Source organism: Spinacia oleracea, chromosome 5, assembly GCF_020520425.1.
Source record: "Spinacia oleracea cultivar Varoflay chromosome 5, BTI_SOV_V1, whole genome shotgun sequence".
Classification (NCBI taxonomy): domain Eukaryota; kingdom Viridiplantae; phylum Streptophyta; class Magnoliopsida; order Caryophyllales; family Amaranthaceae; genus Spinacia; species Spinacia oleracea.
Genome location: NC_079491.1, coordinates 18,726,249 through 18,751,157, shown reverse-complemented (window position 1 = coordinate 18,751,157; position 24,909 = coordinate 18,726,249). Strand labels below are relative to the sequence as shown.

At 37.1% G+C, this 24,909-nt stretch overlaps 2 protein-coding genes across 2 annotated transcripts; one reads left to right on the top strand and one right to left on the bottom strand.

The window, feature by feature from the left end:
• The first annotated feature begins 5,990 nt into the window (after positions 1-5,990).
• On the top strand, positions 5,991-15,658 carry LOC110805032 (protein PLASTID TRANSCRIPTIONALLY ACTIVE 10). The gene is made up of 12 exons (XM_022010634.2): positions 5,991-6,877; positions 7,255-7,314; positions 7,402-7,431; positions 7,703-7,776; positions 8,389-8,470; positions 9,222-9,295; positions 9,445-9,511; positions 10,595-10,687; positions 13,688-13,864; positions 13,967-14,017; positions 14,417-14,568; positions 14,881-15,658. The coding sequence occupies exons 1-12, from the start codon at positions 6,131-6,133 to the stop codon at positions 15,308-15,310; spliced, it is 2,037 nt and encodes a 678-aa protein (XP_021866326.1). The 5' UTR covers positions 5,991-6,130; the 3' UTR covers positions 15,311-15,658.
• Positions 15,659-16,060: 402 nt separating this feature from the next.
• LOC110805028 (3-oxoacyl-[acyl-carrier-protein] reductase 4) lies at positions 16,061-24,471 on the bottom strand. The gene is made up of 11 exons (XM_022010629.2): positions 24,146-24,471; positions 19,908-20,050; positions 19,443-19,496; positions 18,586-18,666; positions 18,442-18,487; positions 18,197-18,291; positions 18,080-18,112; positions 17,799-17,933; positions 16,941-17,034; positions 16,475-16,557; positions 16,061-16,399 (listed from the first exon to the last, which is right to left on the bottom strand). The coding sequence occupies exons 1-11, from the start codon at positions 24,309-24,311 to the stop codon at positions 16,367-16,369; spliced, it is 963 nt and encodes a 320-aa protein (XP_021866321.2). The 5' UTR covers positions 24,312-24,471; the 3' UTR covers positions 16,061-16,366.
• Between the last annotated feature and the right edge of the window lie 438 nt (positions 24,472-24,909).

Below are 24,909 nucleotides of genomic sequence, written 5' to 3'. Positions count from 1 at the left end.
GTAAATCACCATGAAGGAATGCATTGTTGATATCCAATTGATAGATATCCCATTTCAAACTTGCTGCCAGAGCTACTATGCATCTTACAGTAGCCATCTTGATCACAGGAGAAAAAGTTTCCTCAAAATCAATCCCATATTTCTGAGTATAACCCTGAGCAACCAATCTAGCTTTACATCTCTCCAAAGAACCATCTGCTCTGAGTTTAATCTTAAACACCCATTTACATCCAATAGGCTTCTTTCCATTAGGCAAATCAACAACTTCCCATGTCTGATTGTTAAGTAAAGCCTCAATCTCCTTTTCCATAGCTTGTACCCACTCTGGTTTCAAAGCTGCTTCTTTATAGGATTTGGGTTCAGTCAAATTCTCAATGGTCAACACCATAGCATGGTGATGACTTGGTAGGCTGTTGTAAGACACTAGGTTACACCAATGTCTGACTGTATTACAGTGATATTGTGCTAAGTATGAAGGTGGTTTATGTGTTCTGGTAGATTTTCTGAGAGAAGGTTCTGTGAGATCCAGAAGCATGTTTGGTGGAGAAAGAGAAGAATGGCTAGGAGTAGAGTGAGGGGATGAGAGAGGAGTAGTGTTTAAAGAAGAGAAGGGAGAAGAGAGAGAAGCACTTTGAGAGAACTCAGTAGGAAGAGAAGGTTGGTTTGTATCTATGTCTGGAGAAAGAGGAGTATGGACTGGAAGAAAAATATAAGGTGGAAAATCTGTAGTAGTGGAATCAGAAGTGGAAGAAAAATGTAAGGGGAAATGTGTTTCATGGAATATCACATCCCTAGAAACTGTGATTTTGTTGGTGTCAGTATCTAACACCTTGTAGCCTTTCTGTGTAGGGGAGTATCCAATGAATACACTGTGTTTTGCTCTTGCATCAAATTTGCTTCTGTGTACTTTAGAAGTAGACACATAGCATAAGCACCCAAAAGCTCTTAGATGATCATAAGAGGGTTTGTGACCATGCAGCTTCTCATAAGGAGTCAAATAACCTATGCTTTTCAAAGGCATTCTATTGATTAAGTATGTTGCACAAAGAATACACTCCCCCCAGTATCTGATAGGTAGTTTGGATTGAAAGTGCAATGCCCTGGCTGTTTCCAACAAGTGTCTGTGTTTCCTTTCCACCACTCCATTCTGTTGTGGTGTTCCACTACAACTGGTTTGCTGAACTATGCCTCTATTCAGAAAAATTTGTTTCATTTCACCTTCACAGAATTCCAAAGCATTGTCTGATCTAACACACATAACCTTGGTATTGAATTGTGTTTCTACCATATTCAGAAAATTAACAATCACTTGCACAGCATCAGTTTTAAACTTCAGAAGATGAGTCCAAGTAGTTCTGGTAAAATCATCTACAATTGTAAGGAACATAGAACAACCATTGTGTGTTTTATTCTTGTAGGGTCCCCATGTATCCAAATGGATCATTTCAAACATCTTAGTAGTCTTAATACTACTGATAGGAAAGGAACATCTATGCTGTTTAGCAACAGGACAGATTTGACAAACGTTGCTATCAGATACACTATTGTCTATATTATTAACAACAAGTTTGATCTTAGAAAATGGCATATGACCAAGTCTGAGATGCCAAACCTTTGCATCAGCTGCATTTGTACTTGATGCTTTGAGACAAGTTGTAGAAGTTGCTGTAACTTTCTGCTTCTGTTTGGTATCAACACTGTATAGACCAGAAGTCACTTTACCAAGAGCCTGTGGCCTTTTCATTAAATGGCCCTGGAGATAACATTCATCAGCAGTAAATGAAACTGTACACTGATGATCTTTGCACAGCTTATTAACGGATAGCAAATTGTATTGAAATTCTGGGACATGCAAGACATCCTTCAGTTGTATGCTATCATTTAAAGTTACTGTCCCTTTATGATATACAGCAACTCTTCTTCCATCAGGTATTGTAATGTATTCTTCAGTGTTAGTAATAGGTTCATAATGATCAAACATATTTAGCCCTGTGCACATGTGATCAGATGCCCCACTATCTAACAGCCATGTAGAATGAGAGCAAGTAAGTAGACAGAAAGAATTACCTGCCATGAGTGCATGACCAAGATTGTCTCCCTCCTCTATCTGTGTATCTGGTGTTCCTTTGTCAACTTGTTGTTTGTTCAGAAGGCTTAGTAACTGAGAGCATTGATCTGCAGTGAGAAAACCAGGTTGAGGTTGTGATTGACTTGCTTCTCTATCATTTGGATAAAACTGATTCTGGTATTCAACCATGTCATCATCAAAGCTTTCTTCAGAATAGGTAGCTGCTGCAGCTCTTTTATCAGTTTTGAAACCTGTAAAACCTGGTGGGAATCCATGTAACCTGAAACACCTTTCAGTGCTATGGCCATTAACCTTACAGTGATCACAAAAGTAACTAGAAGGCTTCTTGTAACCAGATCTAGTTCCTCCAAACTGTGCATTGTTGTTCTTGTTATATTGTGGTCTGTAAGTGTTGTATGATCCTCTATTCTGATAGTCATTAAATCTCCTCCTGTCTACAGCAAATGCATGGCTCTCATTGTGTGCAATAGGTGCACTGATCTCCTTTTGACTCTCCTCTTGAGCTAGCATTTTGTATGCATGAGACAGAGTTGGCAAAGGCTGCATCATGAGCAGATTACCCCTAGCAATACTCAAATGATCTCCTAACTTCATCAAGAATTGCATTAGCCTGTGTTCCTGTTGCATCTTGTAGAATTGTTGAGAGACATTGCAAATGCATTGGTTACAAGTACAAGTAGGAAATGGATTTGCTGCACTGATCTTGTCCCAGATGGACTTGATTTCTGTGAAAAAATCTGCAATACTCTGATTGCCTTGGGTGACATTTGCAGCTTGTTGTTCCAAAGAATACAATTGTGGTCCAGAAACATAACCAAACCTATCATCTAAATCTTCCCATATTTCCTTTGCTGTACCAAAATACAGCACACTTTTGGCTATGTTTGGTGACAGATTAAACAAAATCCATGATATCATCATATCATTACATCTCAGCCATGCTTGATATGTAACATGAGTTGCATCTGGTTTTGGCAAAGCTCCATTCACAAAACCTAACTTGTTCTTGGATGACATGGAAATCATCATGCTTCTTTTCCAGTCTCCATATCCTTCTCCTCCAAATTTCACTGAAACCAACTGACTAGCTGTATTGTCTGTAGGATGCAAATAAAAAGGGCTAGAAGGATCTTGATTAGGTGGTAAAGGTGTTTGGGCCATTTTTGAGAGTTTTTTTTTTAGAACTACATTTTAGAATCTAAGAAGGAAGATCACAACAGATCTTGAACAAAACAGTTTATGACTGAGAAAATCAGGAAAACACACACAAAATCACACAACAGTGATTATCAGATCAAGAAGAAATAATTTCTAACTATTTTAATCAGAAAAATACACAGAATCACACATCAGTGACTTATTAGAATCAAAGAACTACTTCTGAACGATTTGTTAGAACTTGAAACAGATTTTGATCAAAGAAAATTGCAGAAAATTGATCGAGGAAAAACAAAACCCAGAAAATCGAAGTTCTCAGAATTTAGATTGAATCATACCATTGTAATCAGGAAAGAATGCTGAATCAGGATCTTAAGTTTCTGCTCTGATACCATGATGAAATTGTCAGCAAGAATCCATAACAGAATTGACAGAAAGATGAACTGAGAGTAGAAAATAGAGAGAGTTTCTTATTGCTTAAACTACTGAGATTATGATTGATTAATTAAGGGAATGAGAGTACAAAGCAGCTATATATAGAATAAGACAAAATAACTAAGTTAGTCCATGAGGGCTGACAACTCAGCAATTCTGTTAGAAGGAAAATGATCCAGTGTGAGCAGCTCTAGCAGTGCATGGATGTGCCTGCAGCATGTGCATGGTCATGGTCTGCATCTGTATAACCAACAAATTCTTCTCATGATGTTTTAAATATTTAGTTGTCATATTAATTCAACTTACTTAACTGGATGAGCCAAAGGCCAACCATAAGTTTGGATCTAGCCACCTTTTTTGGGCAGATCATCTTGTGGTTTTTATTTCCAGGTGTACTTATGTTTAATGTGGCTCATTAATTTGCATGTAGTTAAATTGGTTACTGTGAATTAACTCCCCTCCGTTTTGATTTAATGCTTACACTTTACCTCTTTATGATTGTCAATGTAAATGTTTAAACATTAATTAATATCTTTAATTTTATATTTGTAAAAATATTACTCCGTAGAAGTTTATATTTCGAAAGTACATATCGAGACGAGTTAAACGAGATCTCACACGACAATATTTAATCTACGTATTTCCTCCGTTTCTTAATATATAGATGCGCCATTTAGACTTTTCACACTATTCATTACTAACTTTGACTACATTTATCTCTATTTTAGAGGAAACTCCTAAGGTTATTAACATAAATAACCTTTTGGTGTCCTTGATTGTTTCTAAAAGTATAGCAGCATCCACATTGATTTTATAATCCCTGCCTCAGCCCTCAGGTGGTAGGCTTCTGTCCTTCAATTATCTCGTCAGCGTATAATTAAGGGCATGAGCAGTAGAACAAACCTTTTCAAGGTTTGTTCATATGCCACATCATCATCACACAAACCTCTTATTCTACAAATCTTTCACCTAGACAAAAGTTTGTTTAGGGGATCAATTATCACAACATTAGACATTGAATAAGTTAAAAAAAATTAAACAATAATTGCATGCATCTTATCCATCTTTTTGCAAAGAGTAACCGGTTTGTTTTTACAAACCTCACACACAAACCTCCATTTGTAACCTCACCCAACAATAGAAAGGTCTGTTACCAAACCTCAAAAACATGAAACAAACCTCTCCACAAACCTCTTATTGCTAATGCCCTAAGTTGCCAGCAGCTAGCGAAGAAGCTGCAGCAGTGCACCAACAACTTCACTAGGAAGGCAGACCTCCTTGCCGTGTACAACATGCATCATTTCTCTCATTCCACACCCCCCACAAGTTATAACCACCACTTCTAACCACAAGGTATATTAACATACCAATGATGTTTTGGTCTAGTGGTTAACATTGAAAGATTTCGTACAATAGGTCTCGGGTTCGAATCCCTCCGCCCCCATTTGTATTTTATATTGCCCTTGTGGGTTGTGGCTCATTCGCACCTAGAAAACAAGGTATATTAACATTAATTATTAAATACAATAAAAAGGCAATACAGAAAATTAGTCAACAGCCCAATTTTATTTCTAATTAAAACCACATTTTTTAGCTTTTATAAAATCTCGCATGCATTTCGTGCAAAAAAAAGACTAGTTATTAATATCAAAATACAAATTTGTACTTTTAATTGTTATAGGTTAATCTCAATATATATTCCTCAAAATATCTAATTTTTAGGCAAATTTATCAAAAACCACCTTTTAAAAGAGTGATTTTTGCTAGAAACCCTTTACAAAAAGTTGCGAGAAGAAACTTCATTTAAAACAAAAAATATGAGAGATCGCATTTTGCCGAATTTCAACGGTTGACTCAATTTTTCGCAGACTTGACATGCCTGATACATAATCCTTTCAAAAAGATAAATCGAATTGTATAATTTTAATTAGGAATTGACGCAGACTTGTGATGGCCTTATTGTTAAATTTTAGTCACTTTTTTTTTAGTCTTTTCCACCTTTAATCATGGACATTGGTGAAGGTTAAAAGATTTGGGGTGCGTTCTATTCACTTGATTTTTTCAATCATTTTTTCTGAACTTATTAAAACTTATCAAATTTTATTTTAGTTATAAATTGTACTTAACCAACCCATATTTATCCTTAACTTATTTTATCCGAAATTAATTAAATTTATTTTTATTTGAATTTAACTGAACTTATTTTTTCTGAAATGAGTGAAAATAAGAAGCATAACATGAGCTTTAGACTTCCACTAATAATTCATTTGGTGAAAGTGGTAGAAATTAAGAAGATTTGGTGAATTTTGAAAACTCTAGTAATAGGAAGAAGACTGTATTAACCCGCGCAACGATTTAAACCACCTTTATCCACTTTGTCTTCCTCCGCATCTCACTCTCTCAGATTACTTTTAGAGTGAAGCCATTTTCATCTTCACTCTGAACAAAATGCAAATCCTCCAAACCTCTCACTTCCTTCCACTCTCTCTCCTCCCTAAAACCCCTCTTAAACCCCCAATTCCCATTTTCCATAACCCTAATTTCCACCCCAATTTCTCTCTCCTCTCCTCTTCCTCTTCCCTTCTCCCAATTCCCCCCAAATCCTACGCTTCCGATGAATTCCCGGTCGACGAGACCTTCCTCGAGCAATTCGGCCCGAAAGACACCGAAACCGAGGAAGAAGCCCGAAAGCGGAACTGGGTCGAACGAGGTTGGGCGCCATGGGAGGAGATTCTTTCTCCTGAGGCGGATTTCGCCAGAAAATCGCTCAATGAGGGGGAGGAAGTAGCATTGAAGAACCCGGATACGATTGAGGCATTCAAGATGCTGAAACCTAGTTACAGGAAGAAGAAGATGGAGGAGATGGGATTGACTGAGGATGAGTATTATGCTAGACAGTTTGATATTAAGGGTGAGATTCTGGACCCCTTGGAGACTTATTGGGATGGGCCGTTGGTTGTTCGGCATGTTGCGCCTCGCGACTGGCCTCCTCCAGGCTGGGAGGTTGATAGGAAGGAGCTGGAGTTTATCAGGGAAGGTCATAAGATGATGGCTGAGAGGGTGGATATGAAGGAATTGGATAATGTGATTAGGGAGAAAGAAGGGATGTGTATGGATAGGTATAAAGTGTTTCTTAAGCAGTATCAGGAGTGGGTTGAGTTTAACAAGGATAAATTGGAGGAAGAGTCTTATGAGGTTCATTTCTCTCTCCTTTTTTTTAATTGTTTTAGTAGCAATTACTCAGTCTAATTCACATGATTTTGTCTCTCTATTGTGTTACTTTTGGTAATTAGATCCCTAATATACATCCCTTCTTAATGCATTTGTAAGAGTCTTTCGTCGGAAGTTGATTGTTTTTTTTAGATTGTTGTGTTCTCGTCATGGTAGAATTGGGAAACACGAACACAGGATAGGGATGAGCACATCTAAACCACCAGACCTCTTTTTATATGAATTGGGGAATAATGTTGCAAAGTCTTAGGTGTAATTGTAATGGTCAGTGTTATGGTTATGCTGTAGTTAGCAACTATGTTAATATTGCTTAAGTTTTGGAACTATCAATGCTTTTGCAGCATGATCAAGATTATCATCCAGGAAGGAGGAAACGAGGCAAAGATTATGAGGAGGGAATGGTAGGGTGCTTTTTGGTGACTCATTCTAATTTAGATGTTAATATCATATGTGAAGTCCTTAATTGATTATCTATTTCTTTTTTGCAGTATGAACTACCGTTCTATTATCCTGGACAAGTAAGTTGTTCTGACCTTCTTAACTATAGCTGTTACATGAACCTTGCCTTTTAGAATTATGGCTTAATTCTAAATGTTTGTGAAACCATTGGTATCAACCAGACCTCCACTCTCTAGATTTTTAATGGTTCGGGTGCTATACTCTCTGTTTCCTGACTGATGATGGATGTCCCATTCATCTATCTCTATTGGGGTTTCTTGGCTGATCAATAACTGTCTGCACTCATGGATATATCAAATTCCACACTTGACTTTATTTCTTCGAATGCAGATCTGTCTTGGCAAGGTGACTACTTTGCACCTATATCAAGGAGCATTTGTGGACGTCGGAGGAGTATATGAAGGGTAATATATACATCTTCCTGCTCGTCTTTCCTTCTAAACTTCTTTTTACTCCCTTCTCCTGTATAGGAAAATATTAGAAAGGAAAACATATCAGTATATCACAACCCGTCTATTGCATATATGGTTCATTCTATCTCCTTAGTTGTTTCTCTAAGTTTATTAGAGGACTCATTCTACTGCATGATTGTCAGTTCTCCTATAATAAGTAAAGCTTCTTCCCTCTCTCCGTTGTTCAAGAAATAGAACACCCCTATTTTCTCATTTCATTTACAATAAGAATTATGTTTTTACTATTTGTTTTCTTCCTGTATGCCTGCTCAGCTGCTCACCAACCATAACAAGCTGACTATCGAAATTTCGTCATGCAATACCTTTCCTATAAACTACTACCTTTTATAAAAATGATGGGTACCAAGTTTAAAATGGCCACAGGAACAAAACTGCAGCAGGATATCCCCTGCTATACTTAAAGAGCTGGTTCCGTAGATGAACTGGTCTTGGTTATTGTTACCATCTAGTACACCTTATGCTATTTCCTTAGTTTGTTCTAGCATCTATGATTACTCCGAAATTCTTCCCTTCTAAGCTTACGTACACCATCTCCACTTTCAGGTGGGTTCCTATTAAAGGCAATGATTGGTACTGGATCCGCCAGCACATAAAAGTTGGTATGCATGTTATGGTTGAGATTTTGGTGAGTAATTCAGATATATATTTGCACATTGCTTCTTTTAATTTTCTCTTCTCTTTGTGGAACTGAGGATCCTAACGAGCACCCCTATCAAAATTTCCCTTTATTTGGTTAAAAGAAGTGATAAGATTGTCATATATTCATAATTCTAGTTCTTTTTAATGGCTGTGGAGTTAAGACAAACATTGAGATAGCTACAAAAGTTACCTCATGAGCAGTCAAACTTGTAATTCTACTTCGTATCCTCACCTTCATGCACCATACTTTTCCTGCTCTTTATCTTTTCCTTCTTTTTTTTTATTTGGGAACTTATGGGAAGTGATTTGTCCTAACGTGTTAGAGGAAAGTGGAGAAACTTATATTCATAATTGTTTTTTGGTAGCACTTTGATTTGAAATAAATATATTCATGTCCAGTCGTAAGCAGCACCCGAACTTCAAATTAGAGTCCCACTTTAAAAGCATTGTTTCTACTTAACTATGATACATCTGCTTCTGATGCAAAAAGTAATGGTTAGATAATCCTCTTGATGCAGTAAACTGTCTTTTTATATATGCTCCTTTCTAAATCTTAGGATAGTGAAATAATGACTTGCAAGGGAGATCAAAGACTATAGATGTACATATCAGATTGTTATAAAAATGTCAAGTTCAATCTTCAAATTTTGTACATTTGCCAGTTTCAGTCCTCGTAGGCTTGCTAGTAACTGGGCCTACTAATGGTTCTGTGTCTGACATCTTACTTTGAATTTCAGGCTAAGAGAGATCCGTATCGGTTTAGATTTCCTCTTGAATTACGTTTTGTCGACCCGAACATTGATCATCTTCTGTAAGAAGTCCCCTTCCTCGTTACGTTCCTCCTTAAAATTTAATCCCTGTATTGTTCTTCCAAATTACGTACTCGTTGTCCCTGTTGCTGTTTGCTAATTTGATGCTTAAATTCTCCTTTACTCAAAGTATTGGTCTTCATTTTTGCAGCTTTCAAAGGTTTGAGTATCCACCAATATTTCATCGTGATGAGGATACTAATCTTGATGAATTACGTGTAAGTGTATTACTTCTTCGTACCCCCTTCTTCATAGACTGTTGTCTTTTGTATACTTGTATACATAGGTGTACCGGAAAAAAATGACCATTTGCAATTTTGCATCAGATATGCTTAATTGTGATGTTTGCTCACACTAAACTTTTGGAGAAAGAAAAACTTTGGCCGTATGTCCATGTAACTTCTTGAGCAAAAAGAAGCACGATGTTTCTTCAAAATATTTTTTCGTACTGTAGCAAAATAAGCCGTTTCTTCAAAATATTTTTTCGTACTGTAGCAAAATAAGCCATACCTCTATGATTGCAGAAAGGTTGGTTCAGTTTGATCCTTGATCATAGAAGAAAAGGCACTGACTTGCCTACTACCTGGTAACAAATAAGAAGTGAAGGACAATATTGTGAGACAATGCTTTGAAAATATGAAAACAGGAAATGAATCGATTCCCATTATATGCAAGGCTAAGGGGATTTTAAATGTACATTAACTGATCTCTAGCCATCGTAAACCAGTATATAAAGGGCCCTGCCTTTTTTTTTTGAGGTTACACATGGATTGCCAAAAGCAAACAATTTCAGAAATAACCTCTCTAATGGTTTCTGACTCCGCTCTCCAGAAATTACTTCAGCAGGTTACTTTATTTTATATCTTCAAGATAATTGTCTGTTTATTACAATTATTGTTTAACACCCCTCCTATATCCGGCTAGTGGTTATTAATCTTGAAGGATAAGTGTTAACGTTAACCTTTATTTTAGGCGCTGTTTTATTAGTTTTTCTATTCCCTCAATTCAGAAGTTCCTCTTCCATCTATGGTCTCTTAGCTTTTGTGAAACTTATTATTGTTTAGTTTACCAAAATGTTAAAAGGCAAGAAAAAAATGGAGAAGTTGTCGAACCCCTTGCTGGTTGTTGGAGATTCGTGTAAATTTGATTTTGAAACTTGAGCCATCCCCTGTTGCAGAACATATACCACTTGCATAGAGTGAAATCATATAGTTCAAAAGCGAGTAGACGATTGTGTTGTGTCCATCTAATTTCAAGCCTTTCATATTTACACACTTGATTTATCGCTGCTTTATTTTCAGCGTGATTGTAGAAGGCCTCCTTTTCCCAGAAAGGATCCAGGAGTCAAAGTAGAAGAAGAGCCTCTGTTGTCTGATCACCCTTACGTTGACAAGGTAACCTAAGGTTAATGCTATTCTTCCAGATTCTTTCACTATCTTACATTTACCTCTTAAATATTTTAATGCTATGTTAAGTCATAAGATTTATTTTGCTGAAATACTGCATAGCTTAGTCAGTTAGTCATATAAATAAGGGAGCAGAACACTTCAAACCAAATTATCTACTGATATATTGTCGAAGGCTCGAAGCAATGAGATACTGTAAGTAATGTGTGGTAGATAAATAAATTTGAAAGAGAATCAGAAACATATAAAGAGAATAAATTAAGAAGATAGGATAGGGGAAATTGTTAAATAATTGTATTAGCAATGCAATTAGGTCATCTCCGAGGAGAACACAACCCCAGACCTTTGGGTGGCTGGACACTCTAAAGAAGAAAAAGTACAAAATTACTGGAAGCATTACCTTTCCAAGTCCCAAAGTGAACTATTCTTTAGAGAATTACTCATGTTCGCCATCTTCCTTGCCAAAAGGCAGATACTTACCAAACCTTCTAATAAACTATTGGTCAAGTGTCCTTTAATTTCCCCTGGACTCCTTGCAGATGGGTGGCTTAGGGTGGGTGTGCTGATGCGTTGCATAGTGAAAATTAGATTAAAGATTACATCTCGAATTCTATTGGCTGAACTTCTGGCTTAGATTATGTAGCAATTCCTTGAATTATTTGCAAATACAATCAAGCCCCTGTACCACTTTTTCAAACCAAGGACTGAGAGTTTTACAGAAGTTTAATAGTAGCAGATAAATGTGATATGATACTTGTCAATTTCTTCGTTTACTTCTTTTTTATTTTACTGTAAGCTCAGTAAATCAGTACCAGTGTGCAATTGTGCATACATTGAAGGTTATTATAGTGAATTTATGCTATTTTTTCTTCTTTTAACTTGTTAAAATAAATTAAAGACGAAGTATATTCATTTGAAAGGCATATACTATGCATGTCGTTTCTTAGTAATCTGAAACAGAGCCGAGTACAACTTACCATCACCCTGAAAATTAAAAGACACTCAGAAATAAGAAGATTACAACAAGGGCTGAAGCAAAATTTTGGCATTTGTACCATACAGCCTATAAAGTCCATCAAAGAGTGAAAATTGCTCTTTCCGATTATACAAGGTCTCCTTGCCTCTCCAGACTGTTCAACCTCTCATGCGGTCATGCCATACATACAGTAGCAGAAAAATAACCTCTCTGCTATTAGACCTTGCTCAGCAAGTCTCTTCTCCTCACAAACTTTTAGTTCCTGAACCAGAACCCCCCTGCTATTCTGAAACTAAGACAATTTTTCTAGCATAAGGACCGACAAAAAAGGAGATGGTTGCAAGTCTCTCCTGCACACAAAGAGAACAAATGGCATTGACCTGCATATCCTTTTCATTCAGGAAGGGTCTAGTAAGGAGGGGCAAGCCAACCACATAGCTATCCTATCTGGAACCAAACCAGTCCATGTCTTTTAAATGAGTTCATAGACCTTACTGATGTAAAATTTATAAGAAGGTACCACATTGTTACGCAGTGGCACATCGTTTCACTATCCATTTCTCACTATCTGGAGCCTTTCTCCAGATCTAAAAGTGCAAATGTGTATTCTTGGCATCCTAAACTCTTTATCTTTGGTCAGAATGTAACTGTTTACTTCGAGTAGCATCACTGGAAGCATGTGTGTTACAGACATAGCACCGGATCATAGCATGACTATGGAGTCCAGCATACCAAATGCTCCCATTGTGATTATAAGATTAATTAAACAATCACCTATATCTGCTGAAATTTTTAGTTTAGCTATATTATTAGCTTTATTTTGTTTCACTCTAGGTTCAACTAAAGAAACAACGTCCGAATTAGTATTACAGAGCTCTGGGAGGAAGAGTGAAAGGCACTTAAAAGTTTGAAATAATTAGTGCTGAGATGTGTTTTAGGGGCTGTAAACTGATCCAATTTTTCCATTCAATTGTTTGGTCTTTTATATTACCAGTACTATCTTTTACTAGCCATGTAAGAATTTTTCAACGCATACATGAAATTAAGTCTTTTAAACTTGTTTCAACAAGTTCTCTGAAATTGTGTTCTTACCGATTTCACTTACTGCCCCCCCCCCCCCCCCCCCTTCTGCACAAACACACAGAACTCTCCCGGGTCTGCTGGATTTGAGTATCATCTTTGGGAATCCCTATTAGTTCTAGTCCTAGAAGCTCCAGTAGGTAGTTCCATTTACTCTCGTTCCTTGCCAAAAGGTTTCTCTAATCAGGGGTGACCAATGCATAGCATCAATATGAGGAAAGCTGAGTACCAACACCCCTCCCCTTAACAATTCCTCTTGATCTTGCACTGATTTAAAAAAAAATGAAGTCATGTTATGAAGAATAAGCAGAAATTGGTTGAGTTATTTTACTTCACTTCCATCCACTCAAAAAACTTCCCCATTTAGTGGTTAATAGCATTAAATTACAATCTACTACGGAGTACCAATTTCCCCTAAATTCTCATATTCTTCTTTATTTCTGTAATTCTGGTTTTCCAATATTACACTGCATCGATGGCTTTCTGCAAGCTAAAACTAAAGACACTGTCAGTAAGAAACTGGTGAAAACATTTCCCTGATACTCAATTCTTGAATATCATTAATATAACCACATCCCCATTGCATTGAGGCTCCAATGGAGAGAGCTTCCTCCCCTATTTCCTTGTCCATCATGTTTTGTCAGGCTGTCCTTTAATATGCCCTATTTTTCTCCCGAATCTCGTCTTCAAGCAGTGTACCTGTTAACAGGCCTCGCCCTTTTCTAAGGGATTCACTGATTCTCCTTTCCTTCTTTTCCTGCCAGTCTAAAGAAAGAGAATTTTAGGTTCTTGGATTTTAGTTTTCACTATTTAAGTCTCTCCCCCCCCCCCCCCATTGGAGTGACCAAGCAAGTCATTAATGCAACTACTTAGTTTCCCGGTAGCAGCAACTTGTGTTAAGTTCTACTAATTACGTTTGTCAAATTATGCAGCTGTGGCAAATCAATGTTGCTGAGCAAATGATCTTGGATGATATGGAGGCTAACCCTGACAAATATAAAGGGAAGAAACTGTCAGAGCTGACTGATGAAGAAGAGTTCGATGAGGAACATAGTGTGGAATACACAAAAGTTCAATACAAAAAATCGCTGTTGCCAAAAACGATATTGGTAAGCGTACTCATCCTATAGCGGTCCTTATTTGTCTTATCATTAAGTAAAATTTTGTTTTGGCATGTTGGCAGTACTGATTTTCATCATTTGGTTGAACAGAAAACAAGTGTGAAGGAACTTGATCTGGAGTCTGCTTTTGCTGAGCGTCAGGTTTGTCACCCGCTTCTCTTATTGAATGGATATTTCCTAAACCCTTCCCTCTAAAAAAAATGATCTAAAGACAACGAACAGAGGAAAAGGAAATTGTTGTTGAAAACGAAACAAACTATTGGCAGTAGACAATTGAACGGTGTTCTACTGTCCACAAAATCTTATGCTTTGCACTTTTGCAGAGATAGGTAGTGTCTTTTGTTAAGTGTTTATGGTCTACCTTTAGTTAGTTGATGTCAGTTTTGCCAGGACTGCCATATCATAAACTAAAACGGAGTGAAGAAAATAACAATATTCACATTACTTTGGCAGTTTGGTCTACCTAATTACGGGGACATTTTGTTATTATAGTGTTCAGTATTTTAGTGCTGGTCTTAAACAAAAGTTCCTTTAATTCAGCTTCACAATAGACTTCAAAAGGAAGCAGAAGAAAGAGGGGAGGACTACAAAGTTGACAAATTAAGACGAAACATAGAGATGGATGAGTATGATTTCATCCATTGGCGTCGGTCGTTTGAGGAAAGAGAAGCTCTGCTGCGAGACATAAGCTGGTATTTTCACCACTCTTAAGTGCATCAAACACACTTTCTTTTTTTTTCGGGCCTTTGGCCTGTATGACCTTCCTCACCCCCGCCCTCCGAGAAAAAGTGATCAAGTGCAAGCTGACCACAGGAAAACAAAGACTTTTAAATAAGATAAAACCTGGTATTTCATGAATTCTTGGAATTTAAAATTTGTGCATTGTGACAATTAAGCTGTATACATCATACAAAGAAAGCCAACTTAGACTAGGATTGTAGAGAAAGGACATTTAAACTAACCCTGGACAAACTAAGCGCCCTTACTTGAATTCTTTATTGCAGTCGCCAAGCTCTTGGCCTACCGCTACAAGAGCCAGGGCGATATGTTGATCCGAGTATTCTTGGCAAGGATCAATATGACCCTTCTCACCCCTTGTACCGCTATGACTATTGGGGAGAGCCAAAGAACTCAGAGAAGACTAAGCAAGAACGAGTGACAGACGCTCACAACAAATCTGTTGTGGGAAAGGGGAATGTTTGGTATGAAATGTCTTATGAAGATGCAGTTGAGGAAATGAAATACAGGGAAAGCCATCCAAAGGACAATACAGAGAGGGAGACAGATGAAGAGGCAGAATCAGATGATGATGATAGTGATGATGACTTTGACTACAGTATTCTAAGCGACTTGAGTGCTGATTTTGCTAGCCAACCTCATGTAAATGGAACAGAATCACCCAGCATATCAGATGAAGGGATGTTTGAGGAATAATTGGCAACGAGTCCGACAATTTTGAATTGTGTTTTTTGTACAGTAAATTATGAAGTACTTCGTATTAGATTAGCAAAGTAGGAAAATTAGTTCACACTTCCAGTAGTATGAGAGAAATTGATAGTTGAGGATGTCGAGTATTTTTATGTTCATGTGTTCTAAACTTCTCACGAGATGTTTATCTCAAATCTAAAGGATGGTGACTTTTGTACAAATTGACTGGAAATGAATTTTTCCCTGAACTTAATTTTGGTTTTGCTTTGCAAATTAACAATCAGCTTTGTAAATTTGTAGATGTATAATATTATTGTACCCCACTTTTAAATAAGAATTTGTGTTTATCCTTTTCTTTCTTCTTGACGAAAGTAAAGTAGGCCGAGTTTTGAACCAATCTATGACATAAAGAAGGTTATTTATTTACGCATAAAAATTTAAAAAAGTAAATCTAAGTACTTCACAAAATCTAAATGCTAGCTGATAGTTTAATAAGGCTTCAATTCGGTTGGGAGAAAATTCATTTCCAGAATAATGAGTGTAAATGAGAGCTATTCAATAATGGTTTGGTAAAATGAAACAATATTCCTTAGAAAATACTCGTCTTCATCCTTCTCTCTTCATCATATTTTCCAAACTTTCCAGATTATAAGTTTATTAGATTATTACCCTCCACTCTCTTCTCTTCTCCTCTCCCTTTTTCGTATTTCCCCAAATCATCTACGAAAAATTGAAAAAAAAACATACAAAGGAAAATCAACTATAAAACCTGATTTCCATTTATATATAACTTCCATCGAAATTGAAAACTCAGTTTACAATGTTCTCTACAGAACCAAACACAGCCTAAGAGAGAACAAACTTTCAAAGGGTTGAATTTAGGAACGAGAATCTTTAGTTAATCAACACTTGTCAGCTCTACGGCAAACCAATATGAAGTCTGAAATTCTTTATCTTGATAATTTCAGGACAGAGTGAAAGAAGGAACCGCCGATAGACCCAATCTCTTTTTAAATCAGGTCATTGATCTGAAGTCTCGATAATCTGATACCAATGAACCTCTTACATCACCATGCCCCCATCAATTGTCAAAACCTGCACTCAAGAAAATGAATCAATGTTTTTTGCAATGGACAAAAGAATATGCCAAATTACAAAAAGTGGAATTACCTGTCCAGTGATATAACTGGCAGCAGGGTTAAGGGCCAAAAACTCCACTAGCCCAGCAACTTCCTCAGGTTGACCATATCGTCCTACAAATATTTACTATAATTAGAAGTATCGCAAATATATGTTTTTCCTTTCGCTAAGGAGGAACTTGATCTACGACACACTTCATCCTCTTCTATCAAAGTTCAAGTTGGTGAAAAATGAAACTTGTCATCATTTCTTTTTAACCTAGTAGGATTAATCCAAGAGCAAAAAAAACTCATAGATGATGTTGCTTACTTTCCTTTTGTATTTCTTAGTTTCTCATTAAGCAATATCAAAATCAATTACAACAAATATGCTACGTTGTTGAGAAAGTATTTTGAGAAAAAAGGCAAAGCAACTCATTAATTGAAATGCTCATCAGTAACCAACTAATCAGTTAGCAAGACAATTACCCTTCACCAAAAAAGTACTTGTGACTCACCAAGGGGGATATTCTCCAAAATTTTCTTCTCAATGTTTTCTCCAAGCTTTGCTGTCATGTCGGACGCAATGAATCCTGGGGCAACAGCATTAACCTACAAACAATCGTCTCACATTCAGATACACTGCTAGATTAGCACACTTAGGGCATTTAAATCACTTTCTGGTACGAGATATGATCGTACAAATGAGTGGTGCTTAATACACCAATACCTTAACTTAGATGTTTGGCTAACGTAATAAGAGAAGCCAACCCCGCTCCTCCCCCCTTTTCTCTCTCCTCTCTCCCCTTTCTCCTTTTACGGTGCCGCCACAACCACCCTCCCCCTCCTCCCAGTCTCCTTTCTCTTTCGCCTTCTTCCTCTTCTCCTCCCTACACTAGCAACTTCAATCTTGACTAAACCTAAAAACCAACTAGATATGGAAGCGCTAGCGCCTAACAGTACCGGCCAAATCAAAAGTCAAAACTTCAATTTGGTGAATTTTAGGTATTTCCTGAACTAATGATGGCAAATTGGCAATCAAATCCCTAACCCTAACTGTAGAGATACAACGGTGGAGAGAGACAACGGTAAGATGGAAGTGAGCGGGAAGGCGCTGGCAGCGATAATGATATTTGAATTTTATTAAAATGAAAAAATCAGATTCCATGGTCCAGGCTTGGGGAACCCTTCCACCTCCACCCTCCTCAAATAAAAAAACCCTACACCTAAACAGAGAACCAAACATCCCCCTACTGCAATACTTATCCCAATGTAAAATTATGTTCAATTGATCACACTATGTAAGCACAACTACATACGTATATCTATGGGAGTATGAGCTTATATCATAAAAGAGAAATAATCCAAATACTTGCATTAATATTCCTGCTGGAATACTCCTTCGCTACAGATTTTGTGAATCCAATAACACCAGCTTTTGCAGCACTGTAATTTGCCTGCCCAGCATTGCCAATAAGACCAACCACTGAAGCCACATTTATGATTCTCCCCTGTATAATGATCATCCAGAAGTAAATGTGTCAGGGAAAATTTGAAGAAGCATATATCATCTATACTTCCTAATTTCAGGTTGTACAATTTTTAGCATGCAGCCTGCAACAAGAATTTGCTATATAAAGCAAGAATTTAAAGATACCTTTCTCTTTTTCATCATTATTTTTGCAGCAGCCTGCAACAAGGAAATAAATCTTCATTCTTACAATTTTAAACCAAAAATAGACCACACGTCACAAATTATAGTCATTGCACAAACCTGAGTGCAAAGAAACACCCCAGTGAGATTTAAATCAATGACATCTTGCCACTGGGATTTTTTCATTCTCATCAATAAGCCATCCCTTGTAATACCTAACCAACATGGAACATTACAGCTGTGAATTTTCTCACTGAGATAATTACTTTCTACCTATAGCAGACAATCCCGTCTTTAATATAAATGGATCTATCAACTCAAAATATTTATGAGAAAATTAAGGTCATGGAGATAGCTCCTATTACCTGCATTATTCACCAGTATATCAACAGTCCCCCACGCGTCTACAGCCTGCATGCAGATCAGATTAGATTCATCGAAAAGTATTCTCTGATGTTTAACAAATTTATTTATATAATTGAGTTTATTGCAGAGAAAAAGAAACTCACAGTTTTTATCATTGACTCGACATCTTCTTCTTTTGATACATCACCGCCAAATGTAAGAGCTTGACCTCCACAAGCCTCAATCTGTCAGCATGATAAAACAATAACAATCTTATAACTAAAGGGGGAAATCAGAGTATTGAGACCATAAGAATTTTCAAGGTTGGAACAGAAACATTTACATCACTATTCCTCCAACATTAACAGCTAACAACAGCACAAAATCTATGCCAGTTACTACCTCTTTATTCATACCTTCACTTCACAAACAATACCCTATAACAGCAGTAAGAGAAGAATGTTTTTCCAATGATCAGGACTAGCTCACTCCACAATTTATCAGTTTGAACCTCAAACCAGTGACCAAAGTACCAAATAAGTAATAAAGCAACAAAAGGGTCTCAAAGAAATAATATAACCGCTGAAAAAGAAATTCACGACATCATTCATCCATTTGGAATGATATCTTGCGTATACTTTTCATTATTTTAAGCAATGGCTTCAGCTCATTACAATAATTAAGTTAAACATAACACATAACAGTCTATGAATGTACCCAAGTAAATATCAATAAAAGCTCTCTAAGAACCTAGACTATTAGGTCTCGCAATTCCCAGGGAGATAAAAGCAAACCCATTAAATTCCAGTTTCATTACAATGAATACAATCCCCAGATTACTAACATACAAACAAAAGAAAATGATCAAGGATTTAAGAGCACGGAGTGATATTTCTGATGCCATAGAAGAAAGGATAACCAACAGCAAAAGATACTTTACATAGAGCTGAAAGACAATCGTGATGTTACAGCAAAATTTAGAGTTCTCATGTCCATAAAACTGAACGGAGAAAAAACATACCTCTTTGGATACTTCTTCTGCCTCTTTTGATGACCTCGCATAGTTTACAAGGACCTGCAGCCACACAGAGTTCAGTTTTAAATAAAATTTATGCAGAGGACCTGCTTGAATTGCTACGAAATCCAGTTCAGTGTAAACTATCCAGCAATCTCAATTGAGTCAATTGACAATTTCTTAATATTTTCCAAATTTACATCATTTCTCGTTTTCCACTTATCCACTATGTCAGATTTTCCCAACTCTGAGTAAAATTCATTTCAAAACCTATAACTTTCAAACATGAAACGTTATGGAGGCCCATTCAAGGGTTTATTTTTCAAATTTTTCAATTCTTTAGTTACTACCTTTTCAATTGCTTATCAAACCAATTATAGACGGGGAAGACACAACACTAAGTTCCTTTTAAGCCAGAATATGAGATAAGCTACTCTAAGTTTCCCTGGTCCCTATGTGCCAGCCACAAACCTTACAACCAGCCTTCCCCAAAGTTAATGCAATAGCTCTCCCTATTCCTCTAGAAGCTCCAGTGACAACAACAACTGGGGATTCAACTTGTTGCACCGCACCAACAACAGCTTGTTCAGCAGTTGCAACCTGGGCTTTAATACCTGAATATGAGATTAATAAAAAACATCAACATAACTTCTATAATAACAATAGATGTAGAACTTACAACCATTATTACAGAAATAGAATCTACAATGATTTTTAATATTTCAATTATTCCAGAAACAATTAAGAAGTTGTTTTCACATGGTCTTTATTGAACTAGAAAAGAGGTGTGACAAGGTACCGAGAGAGGTGCTTTGGTGGGCAATGACGAAGAAGAGAACACCATGTAAGCAATTGACCTAGTCAAGGATACCTATAGGGATGTAATCATGTAAAGTAAATGTTAGAACTTGTGGAGAAGTGACATGGGATTTTTCTCCAATTGGATTACACCAAGGATCTGTCGTAACCCTTTCCTCTTTACGACAATTCTGGGCGAAGTAAAAAGATAAGGTACTGTGCTGTTTGCTATCTGCGGATTGGTGGATGAGACTAAAGTTGGGCTTAATGCTAAGTTAGAGTGATGGAGACAAAAACGAGAATGTAAAGGGTTTTGGCTTAGTAGGAGTAAAACAGATATGAAGTGCAGATATTGATCGGGATGTAATTAGAGCAAAAAGTCGGGGCATTTAAAATGGAGAGCATGAGTGGGTTATTGTGTTATTGTAGTGTACCTTTAAGGTTAAAAAAGAAATTCTGTAGGACGGCTATAGATCAGCATTATTATATGGGTTAGAATGCTGGCATTCCGAAAGGAGCACACTAAAGAGATCAGTGTAGCAAAGATGCATATGTTGAGATGGATGTACGGGATGACCTTGAGGGAGATAATTACGAAAGTCCGTATTCAAAGGAAAGTTGGAGTTGCTGAAGGTGGAGCATTGGGGTTATGGAGATCTCAAACGCAGTTAAGAAATGCTAAATATGTCTCGGATGAAGAGAGTTAAAAAGGACATGAAGGAAATGGGCGTGCAAGATGATGTAGCATTAGACAGAAATGAATAGAGAAGGATCTTTGTGGATGGTCACATGAGATGGACTCTCGTTTCATGTAGCCGATCCAACCTCATCTCTTTGAGAAAGGTTATGGCTTTGGTGTTGTTCTATTAACATTATTTGGGGAAGATATAGATCTTTAACTGCAGGCACGCGATGAAATCATCAAAAGGCTTCACTTTCAACCAAGATTTCAATAGAAGTTTCAGAAACCTTGTAAAGTAGTTTACACTCTCAACAAGGACATCAAAGGAAACTGGAATTCGCAATTGGTCCATAAGGAGAATCAGTTCATTGTTGTTTTGTGCATGATATTGAAAGCACTATTAAGGGAGAGGGAATGAGAATCCATTCTGAACCAAATTCTAACAGTAAAACAAATGATTGATGGAAATTTATCAGGGAGGGGGATTTATGGCTTGCAAGGAATTTATTTTCATTAGCCATAAAAGTCATGCATTTTTATGGGTCTCTCCCCGGGCAGCTTTCCTTTATCTTAAGTTCTCACTTCTCAACTAATTAAGAGTAAGGCTCTCCCACAACCACCACAACTATGCACCAGGATTCTGCCCATGGCAAGGTTTAGGAAGCTCCAAATGTAGTCCAATATATAGAACTAAGTAAGAAGTGTATTTTTTGCAGTATTTGAAACTCCATAAATATTTATACCACCGAAAATAGCTCAAAATATCTTTAATAGTAAGCCATTCATCATATACTTATAAAACCTGTAAAAAAACTACCTACCAAATAGTTATGAATAGCGGTTGATGATATCTTGATTCTTGACCAAATAGTTATGAATAGCGGTTGATGATATCTTGATTCTTGACCAAATTTTTTTTTCCTACCAAATAGTTATGAATAGCGGTTGATGATATCTTGATTCTTGACCATGGTTACTTAATTCTCTAATCCTAGCAAACTATAAAAGAGAATTATACGTGAAAGTGGTACAACTTTGTCTATGTCAACAAAGCGAATAAAGTAACATTTATCTTAACCTCTAATGGGAGTTTCTAGATAATAATGACCAAATCGAAAATGTATCAGAGATCCCTTTGTCTCAGCCCAAATTCATACTACTTTATCCAAACAACAAAACACCAAAGCTGTATGCATCTTTATCGGTAACTACTTCAGACCAATATCGATGTAGTTTCCAAGAAAACCTCAAACTAATCATTCTATCACAAGCATGAACAATTTCTTATTAAAAGCTCGTCGATAATCTCAGTTGTATCACTCATTAGAGCTCCTTGGAATTGGGATAGAAATTAAGGGGTATTATGTCAGAGGTAATGATTACAACATCAACAACAACAAAAAAGCCTTAGTCCCAAACTCCCAAAATGATTTGGGGCCGGCTAACCTGAATCGCCATAAGAAACTGTCCGCAAAACTTGGAGCAACAAAAGTAAAAGGTTAATTTAAAGAGAGTGAACACACAAATTGAGAAAGTCAAGGTGAGGCGGCACGAAAAATAGGGAACAAGAAAAAAAAAAAAGGTCGGTTTAATAAGAGACACAACGATGAGAGAAGTTTGCAAAGGAAAATAGAAAAAAGAAAAAAGAGACAAAAAGGAAGTCATGTTGAGAAAATAGGGGTATTATGTCAGAGGTAATGATCCCAATGTAATCATTCATGGGGACTGTTATGGGTCGTTTTGTATGACGTGAGATCGACGCATGAACGGGCCAACGTGAATCAGATCGTACCAGTTAGCTCCTACTTTTAGGGAGTCGTTGTGGCTGAGTCAAGGTCAAATCAGTTAGAGAAGGTCTAAGGAAGCGGTTTAGAAGATCGTGGAATCAGTTGAGCAATTCAAGGAGCATTACTAGCACAACTATCTCAACAATACTAGACTTGGAGTTCTGTATAAATACCACCATCATCCAAGACCTAAAGGCATCGGATCCTCTCCGATCCCAAGATATTACTTCCCATTATCTACCCTCCTGTGAGAAACCGTTCGAAAACCACCCAAACCACCTACGGTTAACTAATCATCTCCTACTTCTATTATCTTCCCCGTATCCAAGTGATCAGAAGAGAATAGCAAGCTTTCCTTCCCCTAACAACAAACGTACTGCCGTAATACGAAGCTCATCCACAACAAGCCCTCCCCAAGCATATCATCCACTCATGTATTCCCTTCGTACACCCTGTTATCTTTTACCTATGTTTTACTATTAGCATCGTTTACATACCCGCGAATAAACAATGTACTTGTATTCAACGAGGCTTTTCATGCCAGTAACATAGTGGATTGGTGGACTCATTGCCACCCGCGGTTTTTATCCCTTTCGGGTTTTCCGCGTCACCATCTCTTGTCTCGTCTCTCTTTATTTTCCGTCATTTATTTCCTGTCATTTGCATAATTATTTTATCTAGTCGTCTATGTCCCAACCAAAAGTCGTCCATACGAAATTTGGCATAAACAGGAACTTTTTCCTTTCTCATAGGTTCTGTATCTTTATTAGAGTAACTAAAAATACTCCACATCCTTCCACCATTTCCCCAACAAGCATACCAGTGTGACTTGATGGGAAGAGGAAGGAGAGAGAGATGGGGGGAATACATTACCCTGGACATGGGTGGGTAACAAATAACCCCGTTTTTAGGGGAATAAAATACCTCTGCATATTACTTTTCCAATCTAGGCTGTCAAAATAACCAGAATTCTTATCTCTTGATCATGGTGTGCCCTTACTACCTACGTTTCTCATTACATAGAAGAGCAAATGGCATATACAAATGAAATAAATCAGATATCTTGTGATTATTGTGTGATACTAACTCAATTGCCACGTTGAGATTTCATGAATTACCCAACTATACGGAATAGAGTTCTCATCTCATTACCAAACTACCTACATTCCTCGTATTAAGAAGAGCACACTCAAACTGTCGAAAAAAGGAACGCAATTTTCATAAATCAGGCGACATTATTTAGACAAAAATTCTCCAAATAACAATGCGTACTGATAATTCTGTAAGATTAGGAGATAATTCAATTCAGCTGAAATCAATGAAATGAAAAAGTCGGTATTAATTGCTAATCGAAACGCAATTCAGGTTGCTGGTAATTGAAATAATAAACTCGGTAAATATAATTTAGAACCAAAAGAGACAAAACAGAGGGATGGATTTACCAGAAGAATTGGAAGAGGTCAAGGGTCGAAATTGGGAGAACCGAGGCGAAGGAGAGGTAAGGCGGAGCTGAGAGATCCGGCTTCGGAAAGGCGAGGCTAAGGCGGAGGTGTCGAGTTTGACGATTGAGGTTGCAGCTGAAGCTGCTGCTGCGGCAGCGGTGGCCATTGAGAATCTGTGGCGGAGAACGGAGGATAGTCGAGTGAGAGTCGCCACAACACACGGTTGCGCAGAGCGAGAGAGTGAGTTTGGGAGTTAGGTGGAGAGTGGGAAATGGTTCGGTGATGGACTTGCTGGGAATGTGGGGTCATTCCATGCTTTGAAAACTCCGTCAGTAAAGTTGCGAGGGAGGCCAGCGATGGCTGCCCCATACCCACCAAAAAAAAAAATTGAAAAGAAAATAAATTGCAATGATGGCCCACCCCTTAAATAAATGGTAAAATTGTTGCGAACTTGCTATATACTTTCAAAGGTTAGATAAATACTGTTATTATTGTGTATATACTGTCACTGTTGTATTAAAATTTGTCATAATCATCCAAAAAGAAGAAAACGAAATGAAACAAAAATAGTAAAGGGATCACTTAAATGACTGGATAAACGTGTTACATATAATCTCTGTCATAATCATCCAAAAAGAAGAAAACGAAATGAAACAAAAATAGTAAATGGACCACTTAAATGACTGGATAAACGTGTTACATATACTATGTCATTGTTTGTATAAATATTGTCATTGTCGTATTGAATACTGTCATTGTTATAT

Coding starts and splice junctions, on each gene's coding strand:
- LOC110805032 (XM_022010634.2), top strand. CDS start 6,131: ATGCAAATCCTCCAAACCTCTCACTTCCTTCCACTCTCTCTCCTCCCT. Junction 6,878..7,254: donor TGGAGGAAGAGTCTTATGAG/GTTCATTTCTCT, acceptor ATGCTTTTGCAG/CATGATCAAGATTATCATCC. Junction 9,512..10,594: donor CTAATCTTGATGAATTACGT/GTAAGTGTATTA, acceptor CTTTATTTTCAG/CGTGATTGTAGAAGGCCTCC.
- LOC110805028 (XM_022010629.2), bottom strand. CDS start 24,311: ATGGCCACCGCTGCCGCAGCAGCAGCTTCAGCTGCAACCTCAATCGTC. Junction 18,292..18,441: donor TATACTGGTGAATAATGCAG/GTAATAGGAGCT, acceptor CATGTTGGTTAG/GTATTACAAGGGATGGCTTA. Junction 16,400..16,474: donor CCAGTTATATCACTGGACAG/GTAATTCCACTT, acceptor TCTTGAGTGCAG/GTTTTGACAATTGATGGGGG.